The sequence below is a fragment of the Larus michahellis genome, chromosome 2 (assembly GCF_964199755.1).
Source record: "Larus michahellis chromosome 2, bLarMic1.1, whole genome shotgun sequence".
Lineage (NCBI taxonomy): Eukaryota > Metazoa > Chordata > Aves > Charadriiformes > Laridae > Larus > Larus michahellis.
This window is the reverse complement of record NC_133897.1, coordinates 166,652,722-166,670,189: the sequence shown is the minus strand read 5'-3', so window position 1 is coordinate 166,670,189 and position 17,468 is coordinate 166,652,722. Positions and strand designations below refer to the sequence as shown.

The following is a 17,468-nucleotide window of genomic DNA, read 5'->3' as shown; positions in this document are numbered from 1 at the left end:
ATATTTAGGATCTCTCCCTTTAGCTTCTTGCATTTCAGTCTGACCCTGTTTTGATGTGAGATCCTTTTATTTTAAAAGGAAAGGTCAGTCACATGCTTCAGTAACACCACTCATCTACTGCATTGGGCCTTTAATGGGTATTGCTGCTGTGTTCCTTTAACTTTGCCCAAGGAGTCTGCGGCTGCCCCATCTCTGGAGGGGTTCAAGGCCAGGCTGGACGGGGCTTTGAGCAGCCTGGTCTGGTGGGAGGTGTCCCTGCCCATGGCAGGGGGGTTGGAACTAGATGGTCTTTAAGGTCCCTTCCAACCCAAACCATTCTATGATTCTATGATTCTGTAACTACATTGTCAGCTGGATCCATGTGCACAACCTCTGGGCAGCTATTCCATAAACATAGCATACTTACCAACTTGAATGAAAGTCTGTTTTTAAGTACCAAGACTGCAAGGAAACATGTTTTGGCTGATTTGTCTGCTTTTACGGTGCACTCAGTGTGACTTTCTCTGTTTCCTTTTCTTTTTGTGTTCCTACCTGCACAAATGCAATGTGATTTTCACAACACGATCGTAAATATATGATTTCCTAGCTTAGTTACATTTACAATAGCTTGTGTTGAAGCAAGGTGAGAGAGAAACAGTCCCTGCAATATATTATTCTGCACAGAAGCCTCAATTCAGGGAGAGGAGAAATATTATTGATCTTTCATCAGGTAATTTTCTTCTTTCAAGTACCTTCACTGGGCTCTTAACAGCGGTTCTTAAGCTGAATCCATTTTCCCCCTAGAGAACAAATTTGCTATCAGCAGCAGAGGTTTCTGATAAGGGAACTTACAGTTTCCACATTGGAATGGATTGGAACAATTGGATATTTCCACTGTCCCTCCCTGTAAACAGAGAGTTGTTATGTTGGAGTTCATTATGTGCTTGGTCCATTGCCTTCTGCCAGCAGAAAAAGATAGTCTTGCCTTACCTGAAACACACCGCAGAGCCTGTTGATTTATTATGAACTTCCTCAGATCTTTTATTCCGTTTGTTTATCCTTCTATTCTATATTTGTGCCCCATTCTTATTAAGGAAGTATCTCCTTGAGGTTTAATTTTTTGGACCACCGGCCGTGCATTTTAGTTGTACTTGTCCTTCTGGCCACAGCCTGAGATGTTTTGTCATGGACCATGGATGGTGATTTGCACAATTCCTGTAATAGCAATGTCTTTTGGGTGCTAGTGCAAAATTTATTGCCCCACAAAATGGGGTCTTCATTCACATGGCCACTCTTGCGGGTGTTTTATGGGCCAATAAAGCGCCTTGTGTTTTTGTAATCTAACTGCTGGGCTGCTTTATGATCTGATGTCAGCTGGAGCGGGGTGGGGAAAAGCGACTTGTGGTACATTAGGAATTATGCATTATTGTCACCTGAGAGTCTGAAGAATCTTTAAATTGATTAAATGTGGGGCTGATGAACAGGGAAGCCTCACCAGTAGCATTTCTTTTAAGATTTTGTCTCTTTTTAAAAACTTACTAATTCCGAGAAAAAAGACAGAGGCATCTTTCTGCCTGCTAAATTAAAGTGTTGTTAGAAAGACGATGTAAGCCAGAGTGAAACATAAGTTGAATGGAAAGGACAATGAAGGAGATAGGAAGAAAGGTATTCAGAGATCAAGAACTCTATATTTTGAGTGTATTACACTCTGTGCGGGATAAATATATTAATTTCCCTTGCACTTCACAGCTTGCCCTTATGTTCAGAAAGTTGCAGAGATGTCAGATTTAAAGAGGCATATGAACTATATAGGATAGAGCAATAGGTGGTAAGTAGGCTGCTGAGATCCATTTCTCTTCCCTGCACAATTCCTTTTAGTCATCTCCGTGCCTTTTGAGAACAAAGTGCAATATGAAAACAAATAAAGCCACAACAAAGAATCCTGCTCTCGAGCAAACATATTTTAAAGGTGTTTTCTGAGATATATTATTTCCACTTCTTTCTTTTCTCCTCTGTCTTGCTCAAAAAAATCTGACAAAAAAAAAAAAAATAGATCTTGGCACAAGTGCCTCAAGGGAGTATGTTCATAAAGCGCCATCACTGTTACCAACTTCAACTTTTATGCTTCGCTTTGTACTTTTAAATGGCTCTTTCCTCCAGCTGGCTTTCCTATCTGTGTACCGCTGTACTCCAAAATCTCTTCTAGGAGAGGAAGAGGAGGAGGAGAGAGAGAAAACAAGACCAAGTTGTGCAGCACTTAACAGGTTTGCTCTTTCCAGGGAGTTAATCAAGCTGGGCACAAAGGTAAAACATACCCGGTATCTGCAGAAATGCCATTAGTTAGAGCAGAGGTTCCCAACCCCTGATATCTGAAGCAGCCAGATGTCATCCTCAGGAGCAGTAGTTGCCTCGCAAAGGGGCTGTGAAGGTAACGTTTTGTAGTGGCAGTGGTTTGCAGCTCCCCGTTCTGGTCCCCCAGTATCATTGTACAGGGAGTCTGAGCACTACGGTTCTGCCTCAGGATGTGTCGTGGTTTGGGCATCCCATGTCAGGGGAGATGTCATCAGAGGACCAGAGTGAGAAGAGCTGATATCTTGGTCTCGTGTGCTGGAGTCATGCAGGGGAAGGGTGTGAGCGGCCAGGGAGAGGCATACATGTAAGTGCATGGAGATGTAATGGAGAACGAGATCATGTCCTAGCTCAGGGGATGTGGCTGGGGTCATGGTCTGGGAATACATGTGTTTGCAGTGAGGCACAGGATTTTATGGAAATGGATATAGACATAGAGTAGAAGTATAGTAATAAACTCTTGGTGTGAAGTTGTTTTTTGTTTTAGGATTAGAGAACATGGGGATGGTGTTTGGTTTTGGTGAAGTGGGTATGGAAATGGTAGGGACAGAAAATGTACTTCCTTTTCTGTAGGACACGTAGGAGTGAGAGCTGAGAGCACGCAGGTGAGATGTGGGAGAGTGGGGCAAGTGTTACAATGTCTGTTTTGGGAACATGAGTATGCTTGAGCACACAAAAGAACCATGTTAAGATAATGTTTTTTGTAGACAGAAAGGTGTCTGTGTACTGTGTGATACATGAGAGCTCCAGAAGAAGCTTATCTATTTAGAAGGATGTGGTCTCACTGCACATGGACTCTAGAGGCCAGCCATGTTTGAATTAAACCTGTCTGGAAAAATTAAATTTCTGGCTTATTTAAATTTCAGATGGCTAAATCCAAAACCATCATGTCCCGTCTAAATGGAGTTTCCAGATGGAAAATAAAGAGATGTCAAGAGAAACGCAGGTTGTGGGATCTGTACACATCTGTCTTGGAAGCCAAAAGCTCTGCCACTGCCTCTGCCAGTGATGGTACTGAAGAAAATTAAATACATCAAGAGTTTGCTAAACGCTCCTTTGCGTGATACTTCCCTGTTAGTGGATTTTGCATCTGTTTTCAACAGCTGTTGTAAATACCAGAGCATTTGCATTGATTGTCCAGACAGCTTAACTAATTGATATATACAGTGCAACATTTATTAACTTCAGTATCAAGGTTTATGAAAGCTTTCATCAGTGCCTAAGAGGTGGATTTCTAACAAACCTGGTGTCCCACTGGCTTTTGGCACAGTTCTTGTGAAGTAGTACCTTCACATTGCTTCACTTGCTAAGGAAATCAGCGTGCATTAATCTTTCCTCCACGCTGGTCTCTGAGCTGTAAGAATCATAGAACAGAATCATTTAGGTTAGAAAAGACCTTTAAGATCATCGAGTCCAACCCTAACACTGTCAAAACCACCACTAAACCACATCCCTCAGCACCACATCTACACGTCTTTTAAATACCTCCAGGGATGGCGATAAAATAGCCAATTAAATGTCGCCTGGCACAACTTGAGGCCATTTCCTCTTGTCCTATCACTTGTGACTTGGGAGAAGAGACCACTCTACACCCTCCTTTCAGGTGGTTGTAGAGAGCGATAAGGTCTCCCCTCAGCCTCTTCTTCTCCAGACTAAACAAGCCCAGCTCCCTCAGCCGCTCCTCATGAGACTTGTTCTCCAGACCCCTCACCAGCTTTGTTGCCCTTCTCTGGACCCACTTCAGCACCTCAGTGTCTTTTTTTGTGGTGAGGGCCCCAAAACTGAACACAGTATTGGAGGTGCAGCCTCACCAGTGCTGAGTACAAGGGGACAATTACTGTCCTAGTCCTCCTGGCCACACTATTTCTGATACAAGACAGGATGCTGTAGGCCTTCTTGGCCACCTGGACACACTGCTGGCTCACATTTACGGTTACATTTCCTCCATTTGTCATCTGGGACGGAGAAGGGGGATATATGTAACTTCATCACATGCGTTTCCTTTGCTGACCACCTTCCTTCTGAAACCCTCAGCACTTGATTCCAGCCATGGTTGAACATGAAGCCTTCATGTTTGTGCACCGCTGTGATCCTTCCTGGATGTTTGTCTGTTGATTCTTAAAGCTGAGCTTGATGGAGATGATAAACCACCTGTTTTTGCACTTTAGATGACAGAAGAATTGCTTGGTCACTGCCTTTCTTGTTATATTTCTTGCTAGACAAAGGACGGACATTTTTCATAGGTTTGTAAGACAGCCTGTTTGCTGCACAGTGACAATTTCAGTGGTACAATCACTTCTAATGCCTTTTCTTTCTCACTTAAATCCTGATTGAGGAACTGGATTTAGGCACATCGCTTAATTTAAGTATACACATAGGAGTGCTTGTGCTTTAATACCCCTAACTAGAAATGCACAAATAATAACAGCAAGCTGAAAGGTGTCTTAAGCTCTTTGTTTGCGTTTGATTTCTGGCTCACTTCGCAAAATAACGAAACACCTTGCAGTCGTTTGAGTGAAATGGATTCATTTTTCAATTAAAATTGCCTGGTTTTAAGCAAAGTTGGCTTTTTTCTTTTTTAATCTGGGGTGAAAATGCTTACATCTCAGAAATTTGTGTGATTTATTCCCTTTTTGCATATGTTTGCTCTGGATGTTCTTGCCACCAAAAAATTTGGGGGCAAGAAAATACATGAAACAGCAAAAGCAACTTTTAAAATCAGACTAAAGCCTCAAAAGCTCAACATCTCACCAAAACTTTTCATACCCCAAGGTAAAAAGCGCTGGCTCTTTTATTAATGATGGTTTCAGCATCATTTCTCAAGGAGAGCTGAAGCAATCGATCAGTCATTCACATCACTGAAGTGCCCTTCATCTTTACTTTTCACAGTGCCATACCAAGTATTAACCCACGTTAAATGCTAAAATCAAGAGAGCAAGTGTGGGAAGGGTAATAGGCTAAATTAATCTGCAGTTCAATTTATCTCCTGTCCATTTGTCCCTGTCTTTCCTACATACACGTGTGCGTGTAGGACACGTTCTTGCACACTCATGCACCCACGCTCACTCACCCAGTCTATCCAAATGGCTTCATCGGTTAGGACTGGTGCATACAGTGAGGTGGGTGGATTGCCATATTGTTGATAACATGGCAGCACGTCGCATTATCTAAAAAAACATCCAGCAATGATGGAAAACTTGACATAGTGTGAAGCGGTGCTCTTAACACCACCTGTGACCCTAAAAGGACTACTAGCTAGACACGGCGATGTAGCCACTGGGATTAGTGTTACAATACAATAGATGGGACTGCCATCTCCTGCCGTGACACGCAGAGCCTGTGCGTGTCCCTGGCTCAGCCCCACACTCAGTAAGCACTTGCCATAGAGGGTGTTACGGCTGGGAAATTCCTAAACTGGGAGACATGGGCTTCTTTTGTTTCTGATTCTTCTCTGAAATGCAGGGGCTAATTTCTACAGGAGAATAAATTGTGAGAAAACGCATTTAAGCAGATATCTCAGTCCTCTTTTTTATCTGCATGAAGTCCTTGGGCTTCAATATATTTGTTATTGCATTTTGTGTCTGTAGCTTCCAGACTGTGTTCTGCAACAGGCAAGTTATAAGAGGAAGTTTGCAAATATTGGAATCCACATACATAGTGTTTCCAAAAAGATTTAGAGGTTAAAAACATAAGACAACATCCATGCCTCTGCAAATTTCAGGGAAGGGGGGCAGTTTCTAAAACTCTTTGATGGCATATAAAATGTTTTCCGTGTTTCTAGACTTCATGCAGGATTCAGAAAGTGTGTAGTTCTCCCTGTCTCTCCCTGCTACAAGAGTCCAAAATCATAGAATCATAGAATGTGTTGGGTTCGAAGGGACATTTAAAGATCATCTAGCCCAACCCCCCTGCAGTAAGAAGGGACAACTTTAACTAGATCAAGCTGCTCAGACCCTCATCCAGCCTGGCCTTGAATGTCTTCAGGGATGGGGCCTCCACCACCTCTCTGGGCAACCTGTGCCAGTGTCTCACCACCCTCAGTGTAAAGAACTTCTTCCTAATGTCTAATCTAAACCTACCCTGCTGTAGTTTAAAACCATTACCTTTGTCCTATCGCTACATTCCCTGATGAAGAGTCCCTCCCCATCTTTTCTCTAGGCCCCTTGAGGTACTGGAATGGACTATAAGCTCTCCATGGAGCCTTCTCTTCTCCAGGCTGAACAACCCCAACTCTCTCAGCCTGTCCTCATAGCAGAGGTACTCCAGCCCTCTGATCATCCTCGTGGCCCTCCTTTGGACCCACTCCAACAGGTACACATCCTTCTTGTGGTAAGGACGCCAGAGCTGGACGCAGTACTCCAGGTGGGGTCTCACCAGAGCGGAATAGAGGGGGAGAATCAACTCCCTTGATCTGCTGGCCACAGTTCTTCTGATGCAGCCCAGGATGTGATTGGAGGTGTTCAAGGCCAGGCTGGATGAGGCTTTGAGCAACCTGGTCTGGTGGGAGGTGTCCCTGCCCATGGCAGGGGGATTGGAACTAGATGATTTTCAAGTTCCCTTCCAACCCAAACCCTTCTGTGATTCTATGATTCTATGATTGTGTGTCGCCTAGTTGCATTCTGGTGTTGTTACAGGCACCTTTGGCTATGCTGCTGAGAATTGCTGCAGGGATACGTCCCATTAACCTTTCCGTGACAGATGTTAAGCTGTGGTCCACTCATTAATGCAGAAATGTGAAAGGCACAACAGAATTAAAAAGCACAGGCAAAGCAATCAGAATAGTCACAGTTTGATGCCATTTATCTTAGGGCACTAAAAGGATTATCGGGGCAGCGCTGGAAACACTGGTGAATGTTACGAGCTCATGGAGGGCAGCTGAGGTCCTCGGGCTGGAAAGGGAGGGACCTGCCTGCTTTTTGCAGGAATGTGGTTCAGGAGGATGAGTTACTTCTGCACAACCTAAGTTGCAAGAACAGTTAAAAAGAAGCAAGCAGTTTATCAGCACCTGGAGGGAAAAAAAATGACTATCATGATCAGTAGGCACCAGGGTTCATCAAAATGAAATTATGGCGAATTAAATTAATTTCTGTCTCTGATAAGCTAAGAGGCTTACTGGGTAATGAGGGAGAGGGGGGTGTAATACAGCTCAGTGCTAGCAAGGCATTTACAAAGGATCCAAGGGTCTCTTTTATTAGGAAATAAAGCGAAACTTGTAAAATTAAAACTTACTTGGGAATAGTATGGGTGGGAGAAGGAAAAATAACATGAGAGGTGACTAATGGCCATGACATTGTTAAGCTGCTTCCCATGGGGTCCTGGCTTGAGTGCTCTCTGAGCTGTCAGTAATGACTGACAGATGGAGTCTGAGGCAATGCTAAGCTAATCTGTAGGTAATGCAGGGTTAAGAAGAGGCTTTATATACTATCCTGCAGATAATTTAGTTGAAAAAACATAAACCTGAATTTCTGGTAGCAGGTCAATGAGTAACTAGCTGCTTTCAAAGACTGGTCAAATTCTGTAGGGGAGCAAATACTTTCCTTATTTTAGTAATAACCAAAAAAAATAATAAAAAATGTGGAAAATTTTGCTAGGGTTTGCGTTGTTGTATATTGCCCCAGTTGCATTTTTGTGATGAAATTTGTGAGGGCTGCTATCTGACTACAATTCATGGAAGTAGCAGTCCGTTTTTCTCCTGACTTTTACTCTGCTGGATGATTTACACCTATGCAAGGGGGTTTGCTGACAGACCAGAATTAGAGCTCTTATTTTGCTCTGTTGTAAATGATTTCTCAACATCCACAATCAGTTCCTGAAGGAGAAAGGGGAAGGAAAAAAAAGAGCTGTGAGTGTTAGTTTGGAGCCAGAGCAAGTGGATTTAGTCTTTCTTCCCTTGGTGACTCTAACGATGCAGTGAAGGTAGTTTAGGGCTTGGTGAAACGACCTTTCCTCCTATCACATCTTGCTGCTTTGTTTACATCTGTGAGAAATACTTATAGATGAGAGATGCCCACTGCGTTCTTCCTTCCCTGTGTGTGGAAGCAGAGCCAGCAGCCCTTGAGGACGTGGCACAGGGCTGTCTATGGGCAGTAAGGTGTAGTGGTCTAATGCAGCACAAGTTTTCATCCTATAGATAAGTGTTCACTAACACAACTTTTGAATGCATCAGCCTGGATCACCTGTTTCTGGAAATATCCTTAGCTCTGCTTGTAGGATCATCCTGGCTGTGTAGGAGACATCCAAAAGTGGTGGGTTACCACTGAAATGTGAACTTCTCTGCAGTGTCTTTGGAGATGTCCCTCTCCACAGGCCATGAAGGACCTCCGTCGGCTTTGCTCTGAAGTTATGCACCTTGATTAGGTGGAGAAAGGGGAATAGGAGCCACGGGGTCTAATTCCCCCTTGCTACTCCATGGCTCTGCCTATGGCCAATTCATAAAGTTCTATACACATGTATTTATAGTTTGATGAGGCCTATCATCAGCTCCCACAGCCATCAGTCCTTCACAAAATCCAGCTCTAAGACAGGGAAGAGACTGGCTAAAGTCTTATGGTGTGAACAATTCCCTTATGCGTGCTTAATGCATCCTTACATATTTATGTCTCCAACAACAATGGAATATATGTAAATGCAGACACTCAACCTATTTCTGCTTAAGCCGCAGATCGTGGAGCTCAGTGCTCTGCTCCGCGTACCGTAATTTTTCCTTCTTTTTCTACCAGAAAGCTGCATTGAGGGGTAAGCATTACAGCTGCTATGCAGAAGCCAAGTATACGGTTTAAGTTGTTCTGTACTACCTGGCTTAATTGTAGCCAAACCTACTTGACCACCCAGCTCTTAAATGCATAAAGCTATGCCATTGCTATGCAGTTGCACCGTGCCAAAGGAGATACAAAATCTTATGAAATTTAAGTCAGTACAGTAAAGGTATCCTTGATCTGTACCTGAAAAAACTTATTATTGCTCTTATATACTCGGGATCAGATTAAAGTAAAAGAAGCCATATCCTGTATTATAAATGGAAATGCCTTTTTCCTGCTGGAACCAGAAAACAAAGCTCTTTGGGATTATTGAGTGGCAGCAGGCACGGTGAGGCAGAGAGAAGTCTTTCCCCTGTCAGTCTTTGCTGTTGCATTTGGGGTCTGATTACTTTTTGTTGACTCGGTCATTCATCAAGAGTCTCAAAGAAACGGCGCAAACAGTAGTTAAGCTCCTTCATTCTGTCCCTGTGGAGAAGGGAAGCAGCCGTCATCGCATCTGTGTCTTTGCTATGCTCATTTTAAAACTGGATAAATAAATTAGAGATATGATCGTTCAAAGAACAAACTGTAAGCAGCTGCGCGCTGGGGATTGTGGAGTCGGTGGACCGTACTTCCCTGGTAGAGAAAACAGCAGCCATAGGAAACTCTTAGGCAGCAGCGTGGCATCTCTTGTATTATTTAGTGCATTGTCTTCGCAATCTTCGTGCATACAGAAATGCGCAGCGAGGGATGTTATTCTCCCTAAGAGATGGCCTTTTTGTTTTTACTCTTAGAGTGCTTATTTCCAGAGTAGCGCTGTAGACAGCTAAGTCTTTTACAACATTTGTATTTTAGGTACTCGGTATCACCATAGACTGAGTATTTGACTGTTTCGTGGAGGGCTTTTTTCAGAAGCAAATTTTATTCATCAGAGACACCCCTTTAATTAACTTCCACACTTCCATGGGGAAAGGAATATAAAGGAAGCTAATAATAATAATAATAATAATAATAATAATAATAATAATAATAATAATAATAATAGTGACATATCTTGTTACCATTACATATTAATATAAAATGCTGCAGGGAGTGGAGTTTCAATGACTCTTTTTTAATGAAGATCTTAATAGCATTTAATGTAAATTAAATATAATCACTGTCTGATTCCTGAGCGTATCTTTGAGGCTGAAGAATAAGAAGTTAATTGTGCTGACAACATAGTGGGAAGTACCAAAATCAAGCACCAGCATGTTGGTTCAAGTGTATTTCAAATTAAGGCAGAACTTTTATTTTTTGTACTCCCGCTCCCATTTATTTTGCTGCAGTTCAGTGCAAAGTTTGTGCGCGGCGTGGATTTATTACATAAGGTATCTAACATAAAATTTACATTAGTATGCAAATGAAGGAGACTTAGAGATTGGGAAGGATCAGATGCATGAGCCTCACAAGCCATTTTACTTTGGGGATGGGGAATTGCTGGTATGTAAATCCCTGACTCGTTCTGTGGGCAGATAATTTAATGAGGTCTGCAAAACGGCTGGACGTCAACTCCAGCGTCTCGCATTGCATTAAGAGGAATTAGTTGTGGAAGTCTCAGTCTTGAAACTGCTGCTTATGAAATTCATGTCCTTGGTGGCAAGATTTGCTTGATTAAAAGATTGGGGATTGGGCTAACTGTGTACTCCTCAAGGTAGGTGATGCGACAGAATTCAATTCCCAGCTCCCTCTCTTGCGATGAGTGTGGAATACCTGTCTGTGGTAGATATGACCTCTTCCATCTTAAATTACAAGTGATGTAATTAGTCAGCTGGTGCAGTGGGTCCTGGGATCATAAATAAATGAAGTGCACTTTGATGAATGGATATAGAAATGGTATTTTAATCTAAGTCAGAATAACTGGTTATCAGATCCAGTCTTGTCTTCATGTGAGATTATTTCTCTTTCCTGTATGGTGCCAAAGGAGTCCATACCTTGTGTGTGCTTGTTCAACCCTTAACCTACACCTGAATTACTGTTCTTCAGCTAAGAGATGTTATCTTCATGGTACGCTCAGCTTTCACTGGTACAGCTGGTAGGTGCAATGCATAAATTTAAGTCTACTTTTATCCTAGACAGCTTTCCCACCCGAACTGTCTGCACACAGATCTTGCTTAAGTGGATAAAGACTTCAAAACTTTGTTATGGGGGTGAATATTGCAAATTCGTGGTGCCTATGTCCATTTACCCTGACCAGATGGGAATGACAGTCAGTGGAGTGCTTGTCTCAATTTATTTATAGTTAAGGTTGCATTTGGTAAAGATAGTTTGGGGGGTCGCCTTGTTCATTAAAGGAGGAGCATAAAGAAAGAGTTGACATAAATCTTGAAAGAGTTTGCCTCCATTGATGCTGACAGAGAGCAGGAAGGAGCTGAAGCGCCAGGACGGGCCATAGGTCTTCAGGACAGACAGGCCATAAATTGTCATCTGAACATTTTTTAATCAAAGGACTTCCATTCAGTCCACATTCCGCCCACCCTGATAAAAAGAGCACTGAAAAATGAGCCTTTTCAATACATCCATGGCTCAAATGTGTCCTCTAAGGTAGAAAAAAGATCATTTTTTTTCAGGTCTTTTTTGAGTCTTTCTAGAGTTCTTGACTGAAGCGTTACGGAAGAACACCCTTTCTGACTAAAATGATGTGAAGTGCTCCCTGGGGAATCTTAGAGGCTGAAAATCCCCTGTTGACCTTATAAAGCTTGAGAACTACTGGATTGAGCTAAGAAATACCTTTGGGCGGTGTTTATGTCTCTTCTCCCTACTTAGTGTGGTCCCAAAGAGCGAGGCCAGCAACCAGTGCTTACAAGAAATAATGGTACTAGAGTTTGGGTTATAAAGAAGAGTGAAAATCATGCCTGGAGAGGAGACTGGTTTGGCTCCCTGCATGCCTGTTTCAGTGCTCATAAAGCAGCACTGCACCTTCACATTCACAGTGCTTTCCCGGAGATACTATGTCATTAGCAGGTAGATGATCATGGTAAGTAAATTCGCCCTGCTCAATTTCTTTCTTTTCAAATTTCCCTTCTGAATACGATAATTTTCCTGGACAAGCCGTCAGGTAACTCCCCGGTCTCATCTCTTTTTGCTCTACAAACCTTCTTTTGACTATTTTAGTTGCAATACCAACCATCTGTGATGGCCCAGTTACCTGCCCACCCGCTATTCTCACCTTATCTCCCCCCATTGTCTTTGCAGGTCCACAGCGTTGTCTTTGTGCTTATGACAGGAGGAACATTTTGGGCAGCTCCTTGCTAGTATTTCCTACAGCCTCCTCGCTGCCATTGCTGGTCAAGGCCCTGGACTTACGTAGTACTACTGTGTCTCCATGCTCTGTGTGTTGTGTTTTCTCAATTGCTCTGCAGCTTGAAGAAGTTCTGTAAGTGTCTCATTATGCAATTAATTTCAATTGCAATTCCCATCGTCTCTTCTCTTCTGCAGGCATGCAACTCAGCAGGAGACTAATAAAACCATCACGACTAGCACCAAAGCCATCAAGCAGCTGTCTGAGGTTGTCAGAGGCTCATCCAGGGTACGTGTCATTCAAGATGTTGTTGGGGGAGAATGCTGGGGCTTACAGAGGGAGGAAGAAGTGATAGTGGGTGCTTTAAAGCTGTTGAGCTCCATGTCTTTTTATAAATTCCTTTCCTGTTACACAATAAGCGTAGCTTGTATTTATAAATTACCAATGGGAAAACAGATGCAGAAACCAGTTCTTCTCCCAAAACTGGATCACATGGAACTGGAAATCAAGAACTTGGCAACTTGACTATAGCTCACACCTGTTTTGGGGTCTCACTCAGTTTAGGTGAAAGTGCTACAATAACCACCTGGCTCCACGTGAGTTTGGCATTGGTTAAAGACTCATTTGTGCAGTGGGTGTGCACTGGGGGCAGGTGAGTTTGGAAGAGCGTTGAAATGTCTGGAAAGGGCAAAGCAGTGGAACATGTCTGCATATGACATTCATTCAGGGCTGTGTGCTAATGCGAAGGCAGCAGTGGGGATAAATAATTACAGGCTGTGGCTAGATCAGAGTGGGACTTTGAATTGTTATTTACGCCACAACGACCAGATCTGTTGTATGAACAGTCTGGTCTTCTGTCATTGGTAAGTTCAACTCATACAAACATCATTGTCACAGGGGGATGATCCCCATCCCCTGGTCCCCAATGCAAGGACTGGACAAACAGAAGGTTTCAGACCTTTCCACAAAGACCTTACGTTCCTGCTGACTTTGACTTGTGGTGTTTATCTTGGGTAAGAACAGAAACATACTGTGAGGGGCAAACTCCAGCTGGTGCAAGAGTGGAGGAGAAGTTTCACCCACATAACAGGTGATTCATCAACTGAAATGAGAATAAGAACAATTCTTTTCTACTTGACTCTGCCTAGCAGTTTTCTGTTACGTTTTTGCTTCCAGCATCCATATAGTTTCTGGGTCAGGAACTTACCTGAATTGGTGTTTTACCCTCACTCATTCTGCAAAGTCCTGTATTACTTCAACTCTGTTCACACCATCCTTCCACCTAAAATGAACACTGCTCTAAATACACAGCTCATGTCTGTCCAAGTGTTTTTTACAGCCTGGATTTATGTCACTAGTGAATGGGCATCTGAGATAAGGATTTAAAAGCTGATTCACCTCAGATGACCTTTGTGACCAGTCAAGGACCATGTGCAATTGAGCCCACCTAAAAAAAAAAGAATGGGTGATGATCTTCTCCAGAGGATGGGGAGGGCAGCCTGGAATGACTCTTCTCCACGTGTAGACAGCGACCTTAGTACTTTGATCTTTGTTAACATGTTGCTTTGATCAGTGATGGACTACGAGGACTCCTTTTTTTTTTCTCTTTTTCATCCGTACTCTGAGTTTAATTGCTTCAATGCTTGATGAAGCAGAAGATGCTTTCTTGGAGATATGGGGATCTGGGATGTTTTGTGCTGATCTCCCATCTCCCTTTTGTGACATAAATTGGGTCCAAAGGGAAATCAGGCAAGGTCATGTTAAGCCCAATTATAGTGCCACAGAAGAATGTCATTATTTGCCCTTGGAGCCCATGTAGTGTCCACTGGGGCCTCTCAACAGAATAGTTTTTACTGTCATGGGGAGAAAAATTGCTAAGTTAAAAGGAGAATATTTAAGGGCTGAAGGAAATAGACACACAAACAATTATGGTAATATAAAGAATAAACTTGCTGCTCTCTATTGGCATCACTTAATAACTTTCTCTGCTCCCTGGTCAATTAATTTAACAGATTTTATTTTTTTTAACTCTTCTTTTCTAACAGTGTGCAGTTTAAATAATTAAACCCACAAATTTTGATATAAAGCCTGTAGCCCTCCTCCTGTATATAGAATAAATAGTTCTGGTGGGTATTGGCTGCTGGTCGGTAAGTCCCTCTTGGGGATCTGGGTAGCATTGCAAACCCTCCTCCCATAAAATTTCTCACAGCATGAAAAGCCTTCCATTAATTTAGAGCTTTATAGTCAGTCCTTTCCGATCCATTATTCTGTATATTGCTCTGCATGCACACGCGGACAAAAGAAAATATATTTTTTTTTTCTTTCTTCCTCATTTTCCAGCAGTAATGCAGCACCGACAAGGTGCACTGGGCGAGTTTCTCTGACTTCCCTTGAATCTCCAGGTGCTGCTGGAGCTATTGGAGTCAGGATGCCCCACTGAGCAAATTGATAGTAATTCGGGAGCAAAGATACTGATGTAAGTGGATCAGTGTGATACAAGGCAGGAGACTGATGTAAAATAGCACATGGCTATTTTAGGGCTTCCTTCCAAAATAACCTCAAAGGATTTAAATAGAGAGGCCTATCTGGAATTCCAGGTTTTTGTAGGATGAGTGCTGGACCATGAGATCAGCTCTCCAGGGTGGCAATCCTATCTTGTTTTGCGTGTGTAACAAACATAAGGTTTATAGAGCTTTATCTGCAGAATGGGAATAATGATACTTGCCCTGTTTGCAAAATGCTTTTAAATCTTTGTATGAAAATATAACCATTAAAAATTAAAGATGTTTATCCCATCCTTTATAAAATTTACTTTTGTATTCTTAAGCAGTTGTCTGAAACAGCTGAAATTGCTGTAAAGTGAACATTTCTGCTTAGTAGCTTTAGTGTAGATTGGGTTTTGTTTATTTCCTTGGGTTTTAAGGTGATGCCTCACTTCTTCGCAGATCATTCCCCTCTGTAAAGCCTGGACACATGAACGCCTGCACACCTGAAGTTTGAGATCCAGGGGGTAGAATAGTTCCAGAATTTCCATTTCCTAGGGATTAACCTGACACAGTTTGCTATTGGGGTTTGGTCACTGCATCCGAGAGCAGTGATTTTGCAGCATGTTGGATAGTTATATCTAGGCTAGACAGGGGTCTTCCTTCTGAGGACGCTTTTCTTTAACACATAGATCGGTATCTTGCTGGGGCAAGCTCCAAACAGAAAGGTGGTGACATTTGGGTATGTGTTTTGGAAAACATGCAGATAAGTTGATTTCTGACAGTAAGGCCCTAGGCCAGGCAAAAGGAATGTTATTGTGGCTGATCATAGTATCATAGAATCATAGGATGGTTTAGGTTGGAAAGGACCTTAAAGATTATCTAGTTCCACCCCCCCTGCCATGGGCAGGGACACCTCCCACCAGACCAGGCTGCTCCAAGCCCCATCCAGCCTGGCCTTGAACACCTCCAGGGATGGGGCAGCCACAGCTTCTCTGGGCAACCTGTTCCAGTACCTCAGAACCCTCAGAGTGAAAAAATTCTTCCTAATATCTAATCTAAATCTACCTCTCGTGTCTGGTCAATCACCCATTGCCATCAAGTAAGGTGATGAACTCCATCATGGGGTATCATCGAAATAAAGGACTTTTTTATACAAGGATCTCTTGGGTTGTCATGTCCAGCAGGTAATCTGAGGCTGGATTTTTGTAAGTAGAAGCAGGATGCCATGCTACAACCACTCTGTTCTTTTGATGACAATAATATTTTCTTGCATTTGACAGTCTTTAAGAACTAGTATTGGAGTAAGACCCCCGTCACGCAGTAAGCAGGACAGCAAAATGTCCCGCTATATATCCTTGCCACTAAGGTGTCTGGCTCACATAGAGGACTACACAATAGTCATGAATTGATTGCTATCTTGAATATCCAAGGTGACATTTTTTTAATTGCTTTGGCCTGAAAGATCAAAGCATCTTGTGCACCCTTCCTAAAATAAAACCTGGTAGCATCCAAGCATTGAATTTTTAGAATACTATTTGTGCCTACTTTGATTACTTAGTGTCTCCCTCTAGGACTGTTTCCCGTGGTCACAGAGTCTACTACTTGATTTATCTCTACAGACCTGCTAACTAGGCTTCTGTTTTTCTAAAACAGCAAGAGCGACTTCAGCTGGACAGGCTGAAGAACCAGCTGTCAGATGCCATCCAGAGATATGGAGCTGTGCAGAAGGTGAGGGTCTCTCTTGCTTCCACTGTGAGTTTGGGAACGTGTTACGTGGGAGCGAGTATGGCTCCCAGGAGTGTGGAGCTTCTCCATAGAGCTGCTCACATGTAGTTTCCTCCCTCTTATCTTTATCAGTCAATCAGGGTTTCATTACATTGGAATATGCACAAGCATGCGACTGCAGAACAATTCAGCAAAAAAGGAAAAGGAAAAAATGTGGTTTTGCAAGTTGTGTATCTGGTGGACCTTCAGCGCTACCCCTGGCTTAGCCATGACATTATTTTGGTGTGTCTCCACTTTCAAGGGAGAAGGAGAAGTGATTGCACAATGCCCCTTTCACCTTCTCTACTTACAGAAAATATGCGAGCAACATTGCTAATTTAAATGTTAACCCACCTTATGGCTCTGCTGCGCTAGATGGCTTTCCGAAAACATCTTGTGGTTTGGAGCTGTCACCAAGATCAAACTGTTTAATAAAACAAACAAAACCTGAACTCCAGCTCTTTAATTTGCTTCCTGCTTTCCCACTTTACCCTGGGGAGGCTCTACTGATGAGCAGATTTGCTTTGCTTTTAAACACTGTAGTAATGATTTAAATTTACCACGCTGAAACTGCTTCTCTCCCCTGAAGTAACATGTTTGAATATATATCTGGATTAATTGAATCCTATGCAAATGCAACCTGGATGAACTCTGGTTGCTTTCTTATACGACTTTAGTGAGTTTGACCCACATCTGCAACATATGGGAAGAATATATTGCTAATTATACAAGTGTAATGAAATTTGGCTGTCAACATGCACTTAAGAATGTATCTCTATTAGAAAAGCCCTGTATGGATTGATTTCACAGCACTTGCCGACTATGGTTTATAAATAAATAAATAAATAAATAAGAGTACATAAAATTGCACTT

General features: G+C 42.5%; 1 protein-coding gene across 8 annotated transcripts in view; it reads left to right on the top strand.

The window, feature by feature from the left end:
* TSNARE1 (t-SNARE domain containing 1) overlaps positions 1–17,468 on the top strand; it is a 521,888-nt gene that overhangs the window by 225,436 nt on the left and 278,984 nt on the right. For all 8 annotated transcript variants that reach the window (XM_074577946.1, XM_074577941.1, XM_074577945.1 and 5 more), the window contains 2 exons: positions 12,543–12,633; positions 16,485–16,559. In XM_074577946.1, coding sequence (XP_074434047.1) covers positions 12,543–12,633; positions 16,485–16,559 — 166 coding nt within the window. The remainder of the gene's footprint in view (positions 1–12,542; positions 12,634–16,484; positions 16,560–17,468) is intronic.